Source organism: Cygnus atratus, chromosome 13, assembly GCF_013377495.2.
Source record: "Cygnus atratus isolate AKBS03 ecotype Queensland, Australia chromosome 13, CAtr_DNAZoo_HiC_assembly, whole genome shotgun sequence".
Taxonomy (NCBI): domain Eukaryota; kingdom Metazoa; phylum Chordata; class Aves; order Anseriformes; family Anatidae; genus Cygnus; species Cygnus atratus.
The window spans coordinates 20001773-20018781 of NC_066374.1; the positions used below are offsets into that span (position 1 = coordinate 20001773).

At 61.6% G+C, this 17009-nt stretch overlaps 1 protein-coding gene across 1 annotated transcript in view; it reads left to right on the top strand.

Moving 5' to 3' along the window:
• Positions 1–277: 277 nt before the first annotated feature.
• Positions 278–17009, top strand: part of EFNB1 (ephrin B1) — a 55820-nt gene continuing 39088 nt past the window's right edge. The window contains exon 1 of the mRNA XM_035541899.2: positions 278–622. Coding sequence (XP_035397792.1) covers positions 507–622 — 116 coding nt within the window. The 5' untranslated portion in view covers positions 278–506. The remainder of the gene's footprint in view (positions 623–17009) is intronic.

Here is a 17009-nt window from a genome sequence, read left to right on the forward strand (position 1 = left end):
GGGGCGGGGCGGGGGGACGGGGACGGGGCCGGGCCGTCGGGGCGCCGCCGCCCGGCGGCGCCCCGACGGCCCGGCCCCGTCCCCGTCCCCCCGCCCCGCCCGCTTCGTCTGGGGGCGGGGGGAGCACCGAGGGCCCGATCCCTTTAAGAACCGACGGGGGGGGCGGGGAGGGGCGTGCCGGCGGCTCGAAGGCCCCGTCGGGGCGCTCGGCGATTGGCCGCGCCGCCTCGGGTTGGCCGCGCCGCTGCCTGCCGGGGGGAGTAGAGGGGCGGCGCGGCGGGCGGCGGCGCTGTGCGAGCCGGGACGCCGGAGGGGACGGCACGGGACGGAACGGACGGGACCGGACCGGAGAGCGGCGGGGCCGGGCCGGCACGGAGCGCGGAGGAGCGGAGCCGCCGTCGGGGCGCTGCCCGCGGGCGGCGCGGCGCCGATGCGGGGCTGAGGAGCGGAGCCGCCCCCGCGGCATGGGCGCCTGACGCCCGGTGCCGTCCCGCCGCCGAGGGACGATGGCGCGGCCCCGCGGCGGGCGGTGGCTGCTGGGCGTGCTGCTCGCCCTGTGCCGCCTGGCCGCGCCGCTCGCCAAGAGCCTGGAGCCCGTCTCCTGGAGCGCCGGCAACCCCAAGTACGTGCGGCACGGGGGCGCGGGGGGTGCGGGGGGGCGCCCGCCTCGCCCTCCCCCGGTGGCAAAAAAAAAAAAAAAAAAAAAAAAAAAGAGAGGCAAAGCGAGAGAAAAAAAAAAAATATATATATATTTAGAAAATATCGCCCCGCGCTCTCTGGCCTCGGAAGCGGAGCGGCCGGGGGAGCCGCGAAGAGCGCCCGCTGCGTGCGGACCTGCCGCCGGCCGCGCCTCGGACGCCGGAGCCGCCCGGGAGCTGGCGGCGGCTTTCTACGGACGGAGAGAAATAGAAATATCCCCGCTTGGAATACAGAGCCCGCGGAGCGCTGCACAAGCGCAGAGCTCGAGCCGGTGGTGGTTTGCTCCTTTCCAGCCGCGCAGCACGCTTGGCTGCTGCCCGAGCGTGTGGTGGCTTTTTAAATTTTTTTTTCTTTTTTTTTTTTTTCTTTCTTCTTTTTTTTTTTGTCCGGAATCTGGGGAGCGTGTCGCGTCCCGCCTGGAGGCAGCCCGGCGGCACCGAGAGCGTCCCGCAGCCGCCGCTCCTCGCCTGCAGCCGCCGCGCCCCGCGCTCCGCACCCGCTCCGCACCCGCCCCGCGCGGCTCGGCGCCGGCAGGGGACCGCCGCCGGCTCCTTCGCCGCCCCCTTCCCACCCCGGGCTCGGCTTCGCGCTCGCGTTTCGGTGTGCCGAAGGCTGCGGCTATATTAGGCTGCCTGGTATTTTTTTTTTCCTCCCCGTGGCTCCCCTGTTATAAATAGGCAGCTGCGGAATGCCGCCGGCGGGCGGTAGGTGCGGGGCTGGGAGCGGGCCGAGCCCCCCGGCCTGGCGGCCACGGACGCCCCCGGAGCTGGGGGGGGCCAGGGGGGGCTCTGCCCGCTGCGGGGGCTGAGCGGCGGGGCTCGGTTTTTGGGGCCCGGCAGGGCGGGGGCGGCGGGGCTCGGTGCCCCGGGGGGGTCCCTGCCGCCCCCCGTCGGGGCGGGCGGCCCTGCAGAGCCTCGGAAACGGCGCTTTTGGCCCCAAAAGCAGGTGCGTGGGGGGGCGAAGGGAGAGGCGCTTCTCTCCCCCTCCCCCCCCCCCCCCCCGGCCGGTGACGGCTGTGTTTGGGGGGGCGGCGGAGCGAGGGGGGGGCGCGGGGGGCTTCCAGCGCTCGCTGCCGCCTCCCCCAGCCCCTGCCCGCTGTGCTCGGGGCTTAAAGCGGCGGACAATGAGCGTCGCCTTTCCAGCATGCCTGGAATAAAGAGTAAGGAAAAGCTTTAAAAGATGTTTAAGCGCTCGACATGGTTACTAATGACCTATCGATGTTTTGGGACCGATTATATCAGGATGTTTTTGGTAGCCCTCTTGCTGGGCTTTATCTTGTAAATCGCGGACTGTTTGTTTATCTTAGCCCCTTCTCTTCTTAGTTTAAAAAAAAAAAATCCAGCTTTTTATCTTGATTTCCCACCCCCACCGTATTTCTCAAGAACAAAAAGAAAAGTTCTTGAGAGCTGGAGAAAACTGACACGATTTGGGAGCCCTCTCCAGTTGGACACTTAAGCGAAAACCAAACATTTATCTTTTTTTGGGTGTGTGTGTGTGGGGCAACTTTACTGCGCGTAAACTCCTGAATTCAGTGTGTTGGAAAAGCTGGGAAGAGATCTCTGGTGGTTATAAGAACTGCAATAAGTAAATTCTCCTACTTGGATTTTTTTTCCTCCCTTTTTGAAGATTTGTCTGTTAGCTCGAAGCAAAAAGCAAAGGAACTTTTACCCCCAGGAACTGATCTTTTGTGTTTATAAGTCTGCTATGTCAGCACGAAGGGCTGGGGGGGCGGGGAGCGAGGAAAAAGCAAATTGGTTCCAGAAACCGCCACCTTTTTATTTCAAAAAGGGCAGTTGGAGATAGAAATCTCTTCGAGTTTGTTGCGTTAGCTTGAGGAACGTGCAGGTAGAGGCGTGTGAAGCCGGGCAGCGAGGGGAGGCTGTTTTTCCCCGCGTCGTGCGCTTGGCAATTGCGTCGTCTTTGCCCAGACCAGGGCGAGAATTCCCAGGGCTGCTTGGCACGGCCGATCCCAGCGGCTGGGGATGCCGCCGCGCTGCTGGTGCTCACCCGCAGCTGGGAGGCTTGCCCCTGCTCGAGTGAACCTGGTTTATTGGCGTTTGCATTTATTAAATTGTCAAGGCCTGGAAAGTTGGGAGGCGTCCATGGCAGTAACGACCCTGCTGGTGTGGAGCGTGGCTCCGCTCGGGGCTGGATGCGGGGGAACTTTTCCGATCCCTCCGCAGGGGCCTGCGAGCTGCCCGCCGCTGTCCCCGTGCGAAGCCCTGGGCCTGGTGGCCTCACGGATGTCCCCGTGGCAGGGTGGCAGTGGAGCCGTGGGTGTCGGTGACCCGTTGGTTCCCTGTGTTCTCGCTGGGCTTGCAGCGGGGTGGCTGCGCCCCGAGCCCTGGCCGTAGCCGCGGGCAGCTGTGGGGCGTCGTGCTTGCTGCAGCGTGGGGCTGCGCGGCTCGGTCTGGGGGCAGCCGCGCTGCTGTAGCACCTACCCGTGGGGACACCGCCTGGTTTGTCACCGCGGTGGTGGCAGGAGGAGGTGGAAGTGCCCGAAATGGCAGCGCAGCCGCCCAGAAATGGCTCTCCGGGTGCTGTGGCCGGGGCAGGATGGGTTCTGCAGAGGGTGTCCTAGGGAATGTTGTGCTAGGCGAGGAAGGCGAGGCCTCTTAGGTGAGCAGAGGCTCCGGGAGGCGGCGGGGCGTTGGTGCCTGCCGTGGGGCCTTGGTTCCTCACCCGCCCGCTGCGTCTGGAGCTCCGGCTGGGCCGCGGTGCCTCGCGCCCTCCGTCCGCGTTTGCTCGTGTTGGGGCTGGTTCCCGTTCCAGATTACCCAATGCCCCTCAAACTTCCCTCTCTTTCCTTCTCTCTTCTTTTTCCTCACTTTTTTATGCCTTGGTGCTCCTCCTCAGGTTTCTGCAGGGCGCGCGGAACGAGGCAGGACCTCTTCAGAGCCGCTCTTGCCAGCGAACACAATCGAGCGAGCACGTTTCTGAGAAATGGCCTGGAAGGCGTGCGCCGCGAGTAGCCCCGTGCCGGAAACCCACGCTCTTTGTTAGGCTGGGATTACTTTCCCCGGCCCGGCACGTTACAAAACCCAACCCCTGCGTGTGCTCTGGGGTGCTTTGGGCTCTCCAGAGCCTGTTCGTGGTGCTTGGGGAGAGCCCCAGCCTGCCTTTGTCGGCTTTGCCTGGCCGCGGCACCGGGGTGCCTGCCTGTTTTCGGAGTGAAGGGAGCTAAAGCCTTTAAAAATAACACCGTTAAGTGGAATTTTCCAGCAGATACAAGGAAAAAGTACCGTGTGCTGGACCGCTCGGCCTTGATAGTGTCACTGTAAATAATGAAAATATTTTTCTGCCCTTTTCTTCTCTGGGCTGCTGCTCCTGTGAAGTGTGAGTGTGGGACTCCGTCGGTGTGTCACGGGCAGGTTTCTGATCTGATGTTTGTTATTAAGGGGCACTGATAACACGTCTGATACCAAGAGCAATTTCCTAACGTTCTTAAACGAGTTAGGAATATCTTAATCTTTAGTACTGCACTCGGTGCCGGGGAAAATGCTTTCCTTCTGCTTCTGGGTGCTCGTTCTGAAGCCAGAAGTGGATCGTGGCTGCTTTTGTGTTGTGAATAACTCTGTGTCTTTAAAGGGGGGGGGAGGGAAGAAAAGAAAAACAAGCCCAGAAATGCTTTCGCAGGATAAAAGGTTACAATTTTCACAAACCTATGCTTGGGACAAGTTTAGGCTCAATTAGATCCCCTTTGAGCGAGCTTTCCTTGGGATGTGAGCAGAGCCTCTTTAAGGGGTCTCAGTGAACCAATATGGTTTTAATTTTATTCCATCATGTCTGAAGGGGGCTTTTTGAAAACCATTCTCTGCGTTTATGGGAGGGGGGAGCTGAAGTGTGGTTTCAATGATTTAATCGGCCCTTTTGCTACTTAGCAGTTAGCGTTCGGGGTTGTTGGTTGGAGCTCGCTATTGTTAAACAACCTGGAATTGCACAGAAATTCTGACTAAATCTTTTCTGAAATCCCTCGACTATAATTCTGGAGAAATATTGACCCTGGTGGGCTCCTGTGCCGAACGTTAAAAGGAAGCATTCCTAATAAAATATGGTTTGGAAAATTCATTTCAGGCTGGAATTCGCCTTTCCAGAAAGCATTTTAATAAGGAGGTGGGGGAAATGGGACACATCATCCATGGAGCTTTTAAGAATTGGTCATTGCAGCTCTGCTTTTCTCTCTTTCCCTCATATAAATTTTACTCAGATCTGCTCACTTGCTAGCTCTGTGGAGCCATCGAGCAACTTCCTAAAAACAAAACAAATGCATTTAAAAAATAAAAAAGTAAGCGGGGTGGGGAGGAAAAAAAAATCCAGACGCAGACTAAAGTCTAATCCTTTGTGGTATTTTTATTCTGTCTTTAATGACATTATGGTGTCCTATTGAATCCTGTGAGCATTGAGTTTGAAGCCTGGTGTATCTTTGCTTTTTTTAATGCCTTTTATGAGGGACAAAGTGCTTGCGGGAAAGCTGTTTTCGCTGGGAAGAGTTGGCCTGGAGCTTTGCATCAGTGGGCTAACACTTGTCGGAGCAGATGTAATTTAATTACCGTACTAGTGGGCGCATGAGGCGCTCCGCAGTGTAAGGAGTTGGGAAATACTGAAAACACGCTGCTTATTTTTAATTAAAAAACGTGTTTGGCTCGTGGTGCCGCTGGGGACGTTGTCCTTGTGGGGAGAACGGGGCCGGGTGCTGCGGCCCTGGCCCCTGGCCCGTGGGGTCCGGGGCATCCAGATGGCCGCGTAACCGATCTTATGGCGTGCGCGCACCTTCGCCTGCTGCATCCGAGGGGCTTTGCCTAATCTCCGAAGACTGGTTTGGATTAAGCAAGCCTGGACAGTCTGAATCCGGGTTCATGTTTCCCTCTGGAACGAAGGAGCCCCTTCCGAGCGTGCCAGGAGGTCGCGGCAGGAGCGCAGCGGCAGGGACCCGCGCCCTGGGTGCCGCCGCGAGGGTCCTCGGGGCGCAGCTCCCCTTCTGCTCCCTCCTGGGGGAAAGGGGCACCCGGGGCTGCCTGCGTGTCTCTCGGGAATGGCTTCATTAACTTAAATTAAAAAAAAAAAAAAGTGAACGCCGAGCTGCGGCTATTGCAGTAGCTGGGTAAATACCATTGGATTCTATAAAATGGTTTTAACTGCTTCCTTTAAAAGGCAAAAAAGAGCCGTGATGGGGTGGCTGATTGATTGTAAAAGGAGCTGTAGCTTTCTCCAGAGCAAAACAGCTGCTGCAGTTCCTTGGAGCTGTGTCGGGAGCGGCGACAGAGCTGGGGCTTTTGTATGGCTCCTGCACGGGGCTCGGCCGGGCTGCTCCTGGGCCTGGCGTCCGTGTCTCCTAGCTGTAAGCTGCCCGTGGGTCCCCCACAGCGGAGGCGTGCCGTGCCCGCGTCCTCGCCTGGCACAGGGTTGCTGCGGGGCAGGGGTCCCCTCCGAGCAGCCCCTGGGGGCGCAGAGGGTGCTGGAGCTGCGCAGCCCTTTGCAGGGCACACATCGAGAGGTGTTCCCCGGGAGCTGGTGGCTCGCCAGTGGGACTGACCCCGTGTTCTGTGTGGGATCCCCGGCCTCGCACGCCCCGTGGCCCCGCCGCCCGGCTCCGTCCCGCTGGCGGCACCCCCTCGTCGCAGCAGCAGCGGCATCGCTGCTCGGAAGCCAATCTGCCCGAGGAGCGCCGGAGTCCGGTGGGAAAACATCTTGTAGCGATCAGTAGCACATGCTACTTGGAGTCTGGCAGCCGAAACAGGGTGGGGAGAAACAAAGCTGAAATCCATTCTGTGTCTAATTAATGATTGCTTGTATCAGGAGAGCAGGAGGAGGACTCCGGGCTCGGCGCTATCGCGGCGTCACATCTGGGCAGGAATGTGGCGCTGGTGCGGGGCTTTTGTTGTGCTCGGCGGTGGAGAGCCGGGCTCCTTTTTGCTGCTTTCTGCTGCTTTTTGCACTTCCCTTCCCATTCCCCGCTTCGGGCGGTTGCTGTAACAGGGAAGGCGCCTCTTCAGCATCCCCCTGGGAGCAGGAGGTGTCTCGTTGTGCCGGGCTGGTGCCACCCCTCCTGTTCTCGGGGGCTGTGAGGCCGAGCGTGGGCAGCACACCAAGCGTCCTCCGAGGAGGCTTTTCCTGCCACTCGCATGCTGTCCCCGGTTTAGCCCCGGTGCTCAGCCAGTAGCTATACTGGAGCGGCAGGGCCCTGTCCCTGCTTGGAGGGTCCCGATGCCGGGCTCTGGGTAGCACCGTGCATGGTACCGGGGGTGCAGCAGCGGGATGCCCGTGCTTTTGAGGCTTTTTCAGCTCTGCCAGTCCATCCAGGCTCGGTCCAAGATGCGTTGGACAAGCTGGGGCTAAACCTGCTGGGCTGGGCTGGATGGGTGCGTGGCGCAGGCAGGTGCCTGGGGGGCACCCCGGGCTCTGCTCACTGCCCACTCTGCAGCAAGGGGCAGTTTCGGGGGGGTTTGCTCATGCTGGTGTTGGCGTGCCCTGGGTCTGAGCGCGTGGCAGCTCCCCCCGGGGGTGCCCCCGCGCGGGGTCTGGCACCGCTCAGGTGCCGCCGTGGCAGTGCCGCTCGGGCTGAGCGGAGCAGCTGCGCTCCAACCGTGCCAGCTATTTTAACCCCGGCTTGGCTGCTCTGTAATACCCTTAGGGGCTGCAGCCCGTCCCAGGTGGGCTGCCTGCCCTGAGCCCGGGGCTTTTGCTGCTGGGGAGGGGGCAGGTGAGGGGGCCTGGGCTGCGCTCAGGGAGAGGCGGGGAGGCACGGGCTGGAGGCGCAGCAGGTGACGGCTGTTGTGCTACGATGGGCTGGTGGCACGCCTCCTGGATGCCTTTTTCCCCCAAGTCTAAGTTGTCCTTTCCTGTTTTTCCTGGATCTGAAGTTCAGCCTTTGTGGTTTTGTTGGTGTTGTGACATTCGGGTGTGAGCGAAGGAGAGGCCAGACCCTGGATGTGTCCGTCTGTGAACTTCCCTCGGTGCCCTCCAGACAGCTCGGGGCTGGGACCGGTGTCCAGCAGGGCACGGAGGTGCTCAGCGGCAGCCCCACGCCTGGCACTGGGGCAGGGCTCTGGGAGGGCTTCGCCTGGCTCTGCACGGAGCAGCAAACGTCTTCCATCCTGCTCGGTGCGCGGTGGTACCCGCTGTAATTGGGGGTGCTGTGCCCCAGGAGGGGCTGGGCAACGCCTGGAGCCTCGCTGTTAGCCCAGCTCACGTGGGCAGCTCGCTGGTGCCAGCAGCGCGATGTCTGAGGGGTGCTCCTCGTGTCCCCACCCTGGGCCTGCTTTTAGGCGGAGGGTTAGAAAGGCAGGGGGTTAGGAAGCGCCGTCCCGGTCCCAGTCTGCACCCAGAGAGGTGCCCTCCCTGGGGAGAAGGGTCCTGGCTAGGTTGGGGGCTGCCAAGCCCTGTGTCCCTCCCGGCCACCCCGAGCAGCGAGGGGACACCAGTGTCCTCTCCCTGTGCTGGGCAGCAGCCGCCCCGCTCGCAGCAGGGACCTGGCTTTTGGTGTGTGACAGCGCCCGGGTGCGTGCCGCGGGGAAGCGACGCGCGCTCGTGCTGCTTATCGGTACAAATACACCGCTGACACTGATCTCCGAATGCGGGCGGATTTTCCCTCCCGCCGAGGCTGAGGGGCGGCTGCAGCGCCGCACACACTGCACACACGTCAGTGGCTGAGGCGAGGCGAGGACTCGGTGCCTCTATCCCCGTGCCGCCCGCGTTGGCACCGCGGTGGGTCCCGCGCGCGGCCGGACTGGTGCGTGCCGGGGTGCCGGACTGGCGGCACGGGCGGCGGGTGCTCCGGGTGCTCCGGGTTCCTTTGTCTGGCCTCGCTGTAGTAACGCGGCCGAACGCGAGGGGGAGGTCTGGGGGCCCCCCCCGGGAATCCAGCCCCTTCCCCACCTGGCTTCGAGGGGCCGCGCGGCTCACGTCCACCCCCCTCGGAAAGGGGCGACGCGTGCGGGTGCCTCCGGCGCGCCGGGTTTGGGTGGGTGGCAGCGGGGCTGGGGCTGCCCCGGTGCCGGGGGGGGCCGCGGGCAGGCGGGGGGGCTGCCGGCACAGCCCTCTGCAGCCGCCCGGGCGGCATATGGAAAGGATCTGGGTGTAATATCCCGAGCTGCAGAACAGCTTTGCTGAAGAGGCCACTTCAGCAGGGGACGCGGTGCGGTTAGTCCTCCCGGCTGACACATCCCAGGCCTTCCTCAGACTTGAAAGAGCTCGAGCTCGCCTTTGAATCTGAGGATTTATAGCCCTTTTAGGCCTCTCCAATAAAAGCACGGCTCCCTTCTCAGACAGAGCCCACCGTCTCCCTCCTCCGGGCTCATTATCCCGGGGATTTGTGTTGCTTGCTCTCCCGTCCTCTCGCTCTCTTGTTCGCTACCGCTGCTTTCTTCAGATGTGCGGCCGAGGACTTCAGAGCATAAAAGCGGAGCCAGCGCGAGCCGGGGGAGCTGGGGGTCCCGGCCACGCTGCCAGGACGCGTACCCGGCCGGCTCTGCCAGGGGCTCCGGCGGCCGCGGCTCCGTGCCCAGCGCGGCACAGGGAGGGTTTCTCCCTGCCTGGAGGATGCCGGGGGCTCGGCCCCACGGGGGCCGTGGCCGCAGCGGGTCCGGCGGCTGCAGGATCCGGGCGAGCGTCGGGCGCGCCCCATGCGTCCACCGCCGTCTGCGTCGTCTCGACACATGCGGGCACTTCAGCATCCTCAGCCCCACAGATCATGTCTGTTTTATACAGGCACGTCAAGCCTCTAACTGTTTAAAGAGAGGCTTAGGAAAGAGTCCAGAGAAACGACATAATAATTATTGTATTACAAATTGTTTCCTTTAATGGGCCCTGTCGGATCGCTCAGTCTGCTAAACACATTGTGCCCTCCCCCAGCCCGGCCGGCCCGCACTTCGGCAGGCTTTTTCCACTCACGCAGCCTTTGCTTACAAACCGAGCCCCTCTGGAAAATTCCTGCAGCCTCAGAGTGGCAGGCAGGGGCTGGGGGCTGCTCGGGCTGAGGGGGCGCAGGGCTGTGAGACGAGGAGAGGAGGGGCGCCGCTGTCCTTGGAGCAGGGTCCCCAGCACGGGTCCTCTTCCTACAGGGCTGGGGTGGCTCCTGTCCCTTGCTCTGGCAGCTGCACTTTGTGTCTGAAGGGCTTTGGGGCTGGTGGTACCTCTTTCAGATGCTTTGCGGAGCCCGGGATGCTCCCAGCCTTCTTGCTCTCTCCTCCCGTGTGCCTGGGGCGGGTGCGGTGCCCTCGCCATGAGCCTGCCTGGGTGTCCCTGCGTGTCCCCGAGCGGCACTCCGGCTGAGCTGCCACCGCTCCCGCTTCCTCCCCCAGGCACAGCGGGCCCAGGGCGATGCCAGCGGCCTCGCTGCCGTGCGCTCAGGTGGTGGCTGCCACCCGTGTCCCCTCCTGCGGCCGCCGCTGCCGGCCCTGCAGAGCCCCCCGGCCCTCCCCGTCGGGGCGCGGGACGGCCCCAGCTGGCTCCTGGTGCTCCCCCCTCCCCGGGCTGTGGTGTGTAAGGAGAGGAGCCGCGCGCGGCAGCGCGAATTTTTTCGCTGCCCCCAAAGAATCAATGCGCTGGAATTAAGCAGCAGGTTACATTTCTTCAGCGCGGAGCAGCAAATATGTTTTAAATTTGGCAGCCGGCAGCGAAGAGCGGGTGGGAGAAATTTTCCAGGTATTGCGTTACACTTTCCCCTAAAAGGGCTCTGCTTTGGCGCTTGGGATTAAAGGGAGGGGGGCAGCCCTCGGCGCGGGGAGCGGGATTTGGCCCTCCGTGGCCAGGGCTGGGGGCAGCAGTGGCTGTGTCCCTGGGGGCCACCTCGTGCGCTGTGCGTCCCGGTGTGCCGTGGGGGCCCGCGGCGTGCCGGCCCGGCTGACTCACGGCCCGCCGGGGCCGGGGAGCTCTGCGGGGGCCGGCCGGGATTAATTCTGGGCTTCCTCCCTCTGGGCGCGATGGGAAATTTCCACCTGGCGCTGCCTCCCCGCGCGGGCACCGCCCGGTTTCTCTGGCTTGCCCGGTGTTGTGATTTATCCTAATCTCCCGCTCTGATGTATTTAATAAACACTTCATGCAAGAGCGAGCCTGGAATTCACTCCGAGCACAGAACTGGGGCTTGGCCAATTAGTCAATTAGTTCAGAATAAGAAATTTTTTAAGAAAACATGAAAGAAAACCTGTCCTGGGGTGGGAGGGGAAGGCCTGGCCGATGCATCAGCGAGCAGCCCCTCTCCTGCGGGAGGCGTGGGGGCCGGAGCGCGGCGAGCTCGTGCTGCTGACTCGAACCCCGAGCAAGCACGGGTCCAGCCCACGCGTCTGCTGCGTGGCCCGGGCTCTGGGAAGTGCTGTGGTGGGCAGGGGGCTCTGTGCAGGCACTGCTGCCCGGCGAGACAGGGTGCTGCATCTCGCCTGTGCGGAGCAGGGGCTGGGGGCTTGGCTCTGGGCTTTGCTCCGGGCTCGCTGCGGTCCCCCCGCACCTGGCTGCCCCCTGCACTGTCCTTCGGCAGCCGTGCGTCACGGGCTGTCCCTCCGGAGCTGGCAGCAGTGTGCCACATTGTTCGAGGTTCCCTTGGAGCAGCAGCAGGAGGAGATGCTCTGCTCCGAGGTGGGGCAGGGCCCCCCGGTGCTGTGGGCAGTGGGGGCTCGGAGCTCTGTGCCCCACATCGCTGCGGTGCCCGAAGCCCCGTCCTGGCTGGGGAGAGCGGGGGCCTGCTTGGCTTAAAGTTTCAGGAAGCGGCTCGGAGGTGCGAAGAGCTGAAGGCGGCTGGAATTTCCCCTTCAGCTGTGTTTGTTTTTAAGCTTGTATTATTCTTACTCGGCGTAAACTCTGCGGAGACACGTCCTGGGTGCGCGCCCCTGCCTGCGTGTCCGGAGTGGCGTGCGTGCCCACACCGTGCTCCCCCCATGCTCCCCATGGTGGCTGTGGCTAATTGCTGGGCTCAGGACAGCGACAGCCTGGCCAGGTGGCAGGGTCAGGGCTGGCAGAGGCAAGGACAGGAGCAGGCATCATGTGCCGAGCTGTCTCCCGCCCCTCTGGAGCGCGGGTGCTTGCTCCTGCACCAGCAGGGCGGCGTTCCCGAAGCTCTTGGGAGAGTGCAGATGTTGCTGCAGTTGGATAACTGGTTTTATTTGTTCTTTTTGCTCACCCAGATTTAAACAAAAGCTCATCGGTAGAGATAGGGGATGGAGGAAAGCTGTGGGATGCTGGAGCCACCCCTGTAGCGGTGGTGAAGGCAAGGAGAGGGGCACAACCCCGGCAGCTTTGGTGGCTGCGGGTGCTTGGGTTGGCACCCAGCACCCTGGTGCACGAGGCAGCCTGCCCACCTTGGCTCTTGGGTTTTTTCCTCCCTGGATCGGCCAAGGAAACACCTCCAGGGCCGCTCCTTTGTGCGCGCCTTTGTGAAATTAAACTTTGGTCCCAAAGGGATGGGTAGGGAACGGCACCGGGGACAGTGGTGGGAGCAGCCGGTGCCCTGAGCCCTCCCAGGGACCAGCTCTGGTGACAGTCCCGTGTGACAGGGATGGGCCCTGCACTGCTCCTGGGGTCGGGGGGGCTTGGTGGCGTGCGGGGGGACAGCGAGTGAGGGGGGGTCCCATGCGAGTCCCTTCGGGAGGAGAGGTTCCGGGTAGCAGGGAGGTTTAATGCTTGGTTACGCTTTTGATCTTTGCCCTGACTTGGTTAGTGATGGGAGCTGCTTCCATAATTACCCCCTGTGTGTAGGGCTGTTGGGGTTGTTTATGCTTATCCCATCTCTCTCAGGAAAAAATAATAAAAAACCTGCTGCCAGGGTGTGTGTAGGGTGGGGGAGAGCAGCGTGCTTTCCCATACAGCGCAGGAATCCTGGAGCACTGTTCATATAGCCCTGGGTGTTCCCACCCACGGCAGGCAGTTTCGTGCTCCTTCACCGGTTTCATAACATCCAGGAGAGGCACGAAAGTTTTCCAAAACCACCTCCCTTTGTTGTGCTCCGAACAGAGACGGGTGCCGGGTGCCCCCTGTCCGGCAGCGGGGCTGCCCGCCTTGGTTTGCGGGGGGACGTCCCCGCACCGCTCCTGGCTCCGTTCCTCCTCGTTTCGGAGCGGGGCACCCGTCGGTGCTGGGGGTGCCGGTGTGAGGAGCGGGGAAAGGAGGCGTTTGGTGGCAGGTGAGGGCTGCCTGTCCGAGGAGCAGCCCTTTGTCCCTTCCTTGTTTCTCCTTTCTGAGCGTGGAGGTGCAGGGGTTGGGGGTGGAGGTGCGCAGGCCCTGCCGCGGAGCTGCCGGAGTTAATCCATGCCCGCAAAGCAGTTCGAGATCTGTAGGACGTGGGGCTTGCAAGCAGGGCACGAGCATGCTGTGGCTTCGTACCGGCGTGCAGGCAGAGCCGAGGAGCTCCCGTTTCCCCGTGGCAGGAGCCGTTCTCCTGCTGATGCCCCCCGTGCGCCCCGGTCACCCCCGCGTCCTGCGCCCGGCGGGAGGGGTCCCACCCGCACCCCCCTTTGGGAAGCCGACGTCTCGCAGGGGCTCAGGGAAATTGTGTTCCCCGTTTATGGAAGATAAAGAGATCTGTTGATAGTACGAACGGTTTCCTTACACAAGTATTGAGAGAGGGTGACAGATAGCGAAGTGGTGGGCTAATTGCTTCCAGATGCTCCCTCCCCTCGCCGGGACACCGGTGCCGTGTGTGTTCCTCCCTGCCAGCCTCGCCGAGCGCGGGACTCAGCCAAAAGCCGGGGCCGGCCCCAGCGATCTCGAATGAACCGAAATGAATCACGTCGGGGTGGCTCCGGGTCCCCCCGCGGTGCCGGCTCCCCTTTGGTGGGAGCGGGGCGGCTCGCGGGCTGCAGCTGAGCCCCTGCCGGTTACATGAGCCCCCGAGCTGGGGCTTTCTGAAGAATGCGGAGCGCGGTGGGACTCGTGATGAAATGCAGAATTGGCAGCGCTCGCTCCATTGTGCTCCGCGGGCCGAGCTCCGAAACGAGCTCCGAAGCAGCCTGCCCTCCTCTTCTCCCGCGGCCCTGCGGCTCCCGTCGCCTCGGGCTGTTTGTGCTGCGGAGGCTGTGCTTGTTGGCATCCGGGCTTTCTGCACAGAGCATCGGCGCTGGCAATAGTATTAATGATTATTTATTGGTTCTTAATGCCAAGTAATGTAAACGTCTGGCTAATGCAGTGCAAATGTGCTGGTGCGGTGGGACGCGGGCTTATCTCCGGCGTTCAGCGCCGGGCTCGAAGCACTTCATGAATTACTCAAAGGAGGTGGCGTTGCCTTACAAATGCCTTGTTTTGATAAACTTTCCTCAAGGTAGAGATTCCCAACCTGCTTCGCTGCTGACCTTCCTGGTAATTATCGCTGTGCGGCACCAGGGCTGTCAGGTGAAAGGGAGGAGTGGGGCGCTGCTAGCCGCTGCTCCCAGCCCAGGAAAATGCCTTCTCCCTCCCGCGCCTGCCCCTGCGCATTTATCGAGCTCCGCTGCGCTCCTTCCCCCTGCCTGGCAAAGAAGAGCCTCGGTTCCTACGACCTATTTTGAGGCTGCGGCTCTGACCTTGATTTACACCGGCAATAGGTATCGATGCTGTGGGTTTTTTTTTTTTTTTTCTTCTTTTTGTTTCAGGCTAACTGTAATGAGGGTAAATGTAGCCTGATGAGAAAGGTGCCGGGAAGAAGAGGGAGCAAAATGGCTCGCCTCGTGTTGCTGGCTGATGGGCGCGGGTTCTGCTGCTCCGCAATTTCCCCTGGTTTTAGCCCTCGACAAAGCTTGGTGAGAAGGAGAAAGGAAAATGTGAACGGAGAGAAATTTACGACTCCCGTGCTTTCTCTAGTGCTTCTGAAGGTGAGAGTTGAGTCACTTTGCCATGTACAAGCTCAGCAAGTCCAGACCATCCCCAGAGAGTTTCTGAAGCCGTGCGGGGAGAAATAATGCTTGGGGTTAAAAATAGACACTTGACAATAGGAAGGAAGGACTGAAAAAGCTCCGTGCTAAGGGAAGTGGACAGGAGCTGGGTGAAAGGCATCTGGATTACGCTGCGCTACTACAGCTTGGCTTTAATGATTTCAGACTGGAATTAAAGCTCGTTTGCACTTGTCCTAACCAGAAGCAGGTTTTGCTCTCAGCTTTGGATGTCAGTCAGCCCGGGGGAACTGCCCCTTTTTCTAAGGGTGTCCCAAAAGTTCCCTTTCCCTGCCACTCCCCCTGTCGCTGGTGGATGCTGCGCCCATCTCGCTGGGATGCGGAGCCCAGGGGTCTGGCCTGGGGGAAGAAAGAAGTTAATTAAGCCCTAATGAAGGAGGGCAGGTGGGAAACAGCTTCCGCTGCCAAACAGCAAAGAAAAATCCGGCACTGGAAGCAAACGCTCCAGCTCCTCTGCGTTTTTAACCCCTGATCTGGAGGGGGGGGGACCCGAATCCAGCGCTGCCCACCCTGGGCACTTCGTTGCCGGCTGGGATTTGCAGCGATGCTGCCGGGCTGCAGCGGTGGCACCGGCTCGGGACAGCCCCCGGCAGCCCCAGCTCGGGGCCGGGAGCGTGCGGCCGCGCCGAGGGGAGGCGGAACGAGCGGCTCCGTGCAAGGTGCAGGGCTGCTGATTCCAACCCCGCTGCCCGGGGCTTTTGTTAAAGCTCATTAAAACCATCTGTGGCTGCCGGAGCCTGACCAGAAAGCCCGAGCGGCGACGGAGGCTGGGCCAGCTCGAGTCCCCCGGGCTGGGGACACGGCCAGCGCCGTCCCCCCGGGGCGGCCGCCAACAGCGGGCACCCTCGTGCCCCGCTCGGATGCTGGAGCACAACCAGCAGCGATTCCGGCTTCTTGCTTAGTTTAAAGCTTCATTCTTCCTGTCCTGTTTCTTTAACTTTGGCAGCTTTCTTGGCCTTCTCCGTGGCACGAGGTGCCGCGAATGCTGCGCGAACAATAGAGCTCAGAGGTGGGGTGGGAGGGTGGAAGGAGATGAAAGAGGAAAAGTAAAATTGAAGCATGTCTGGAAGTGCATTTTGATGTAAATGGGACTTTTTGATGGACTTTAAGAAACACCAGCAGAAAGGGCACTGGCCCCCTTCAGCGTGCAGAGCTCCGGGGCTCTTTATGTGGTCAGGAAAGGGCACTTTTTGATCACCAAGGCGCTTTGTCAGGTGCACCTACAATTACCCAATGTTCCTCCCGTCCTCATCGTTGCCCGTGTCCCAGCGAGCGGTGGCCCCACGTGCCCGGCAGGCGGGCAGAAATGGGATGGGGACGGTCACACTTTGCAGGGACAGACCTCCAGCCGGCGGTCACCTTCCCCCTCCTCCTCCTCCTCATCTGCCTCCTGGCAGGGCTTTGGGAACAGGGCAGAATTTAAGGCTTGGTTTGGAGAAGTGTTTTTGCGAGAGAGGAAAGGCAAAGGGGCTGGGTGCTGGGCAGAGCCCCCGCATTCATCCTCGCCCACCGCTTCTCAAAGCAAACGACTGGAGAGCCTCATTCGCTGAACCTCAGGAGGGCACGGCTGCGTCCTGGCCGTGCTCCGAGCGGCTCCCACAAACCAGTCCCCGCTCTGGGGAGGGTTGGCTTTGCAGCCCCCGTCGTCCTTTTGATCTTGCCCGGTCCCAGCCCTTGTCCTTGGCACCGTCTCACAGCTCTCCAGCGCTGGTGGAGATGTGGCATTGTCGTGAGTCATTCTTCTTCCTTTCTGCTGCATTTTTTTTGGTTCTTCTCCCAACAGAGCATTTATGAAAAGGAAGCAGCAGATTGATCCAGTAAACCAGAGCAAAACAAATGCACGGCATTTATTGTGCAAAAGGCACCTCCATCCTGCTTGGCACGGCTCGTCGGGACCAGGGGAGGGCTGGGGGCGGTCGGTCTCCTCCTGTCACCTCTCCACGTGCTCGCCTGCCTCTGCCTGGCAGCCGCTAACCTTGCGAAGAGGAGAGGAGGAGAAACGAGGACAGAGCTGCTCCCTGGGAGGGGGATTTGACAGGTGGGGGGAGAGGAGCCGGGAAGGTCGGGCAGTTCTGGCGGTTGGCTGCGTTTGTGCTGTCTCCAGCGATCTCGACGGGAGAGGACCGCCCGTCACTTCTCGTCTCTGCTGCCGGAGCTGAGCGCCGGGCTCGTGGCTGTCCCCGCATCGCCCCGCGGCTCGCCGCAGCCTCCCTGCTCCGAATTTTGTCCATGTGCATTGTTTTCCTTTGTTGTGGCACTTTCCTGTCCCGTGGATTTGAAGCTCTTGGATCTTTCCCACCGGCCCAGCCTCGTGGGCTGGGGTCTCTCCGCTCACTGCTGCCTGCTCCCAGCTCGGCTCCGGCTCCGTTTTCCTCCCCTGCCCGCAGGACGCAGGCGCCGCCTTCACCTTTGCGGAGCTGTCGCTGCGCGTGAAGCTGTCGGCAGCCGGGAAATTTACTG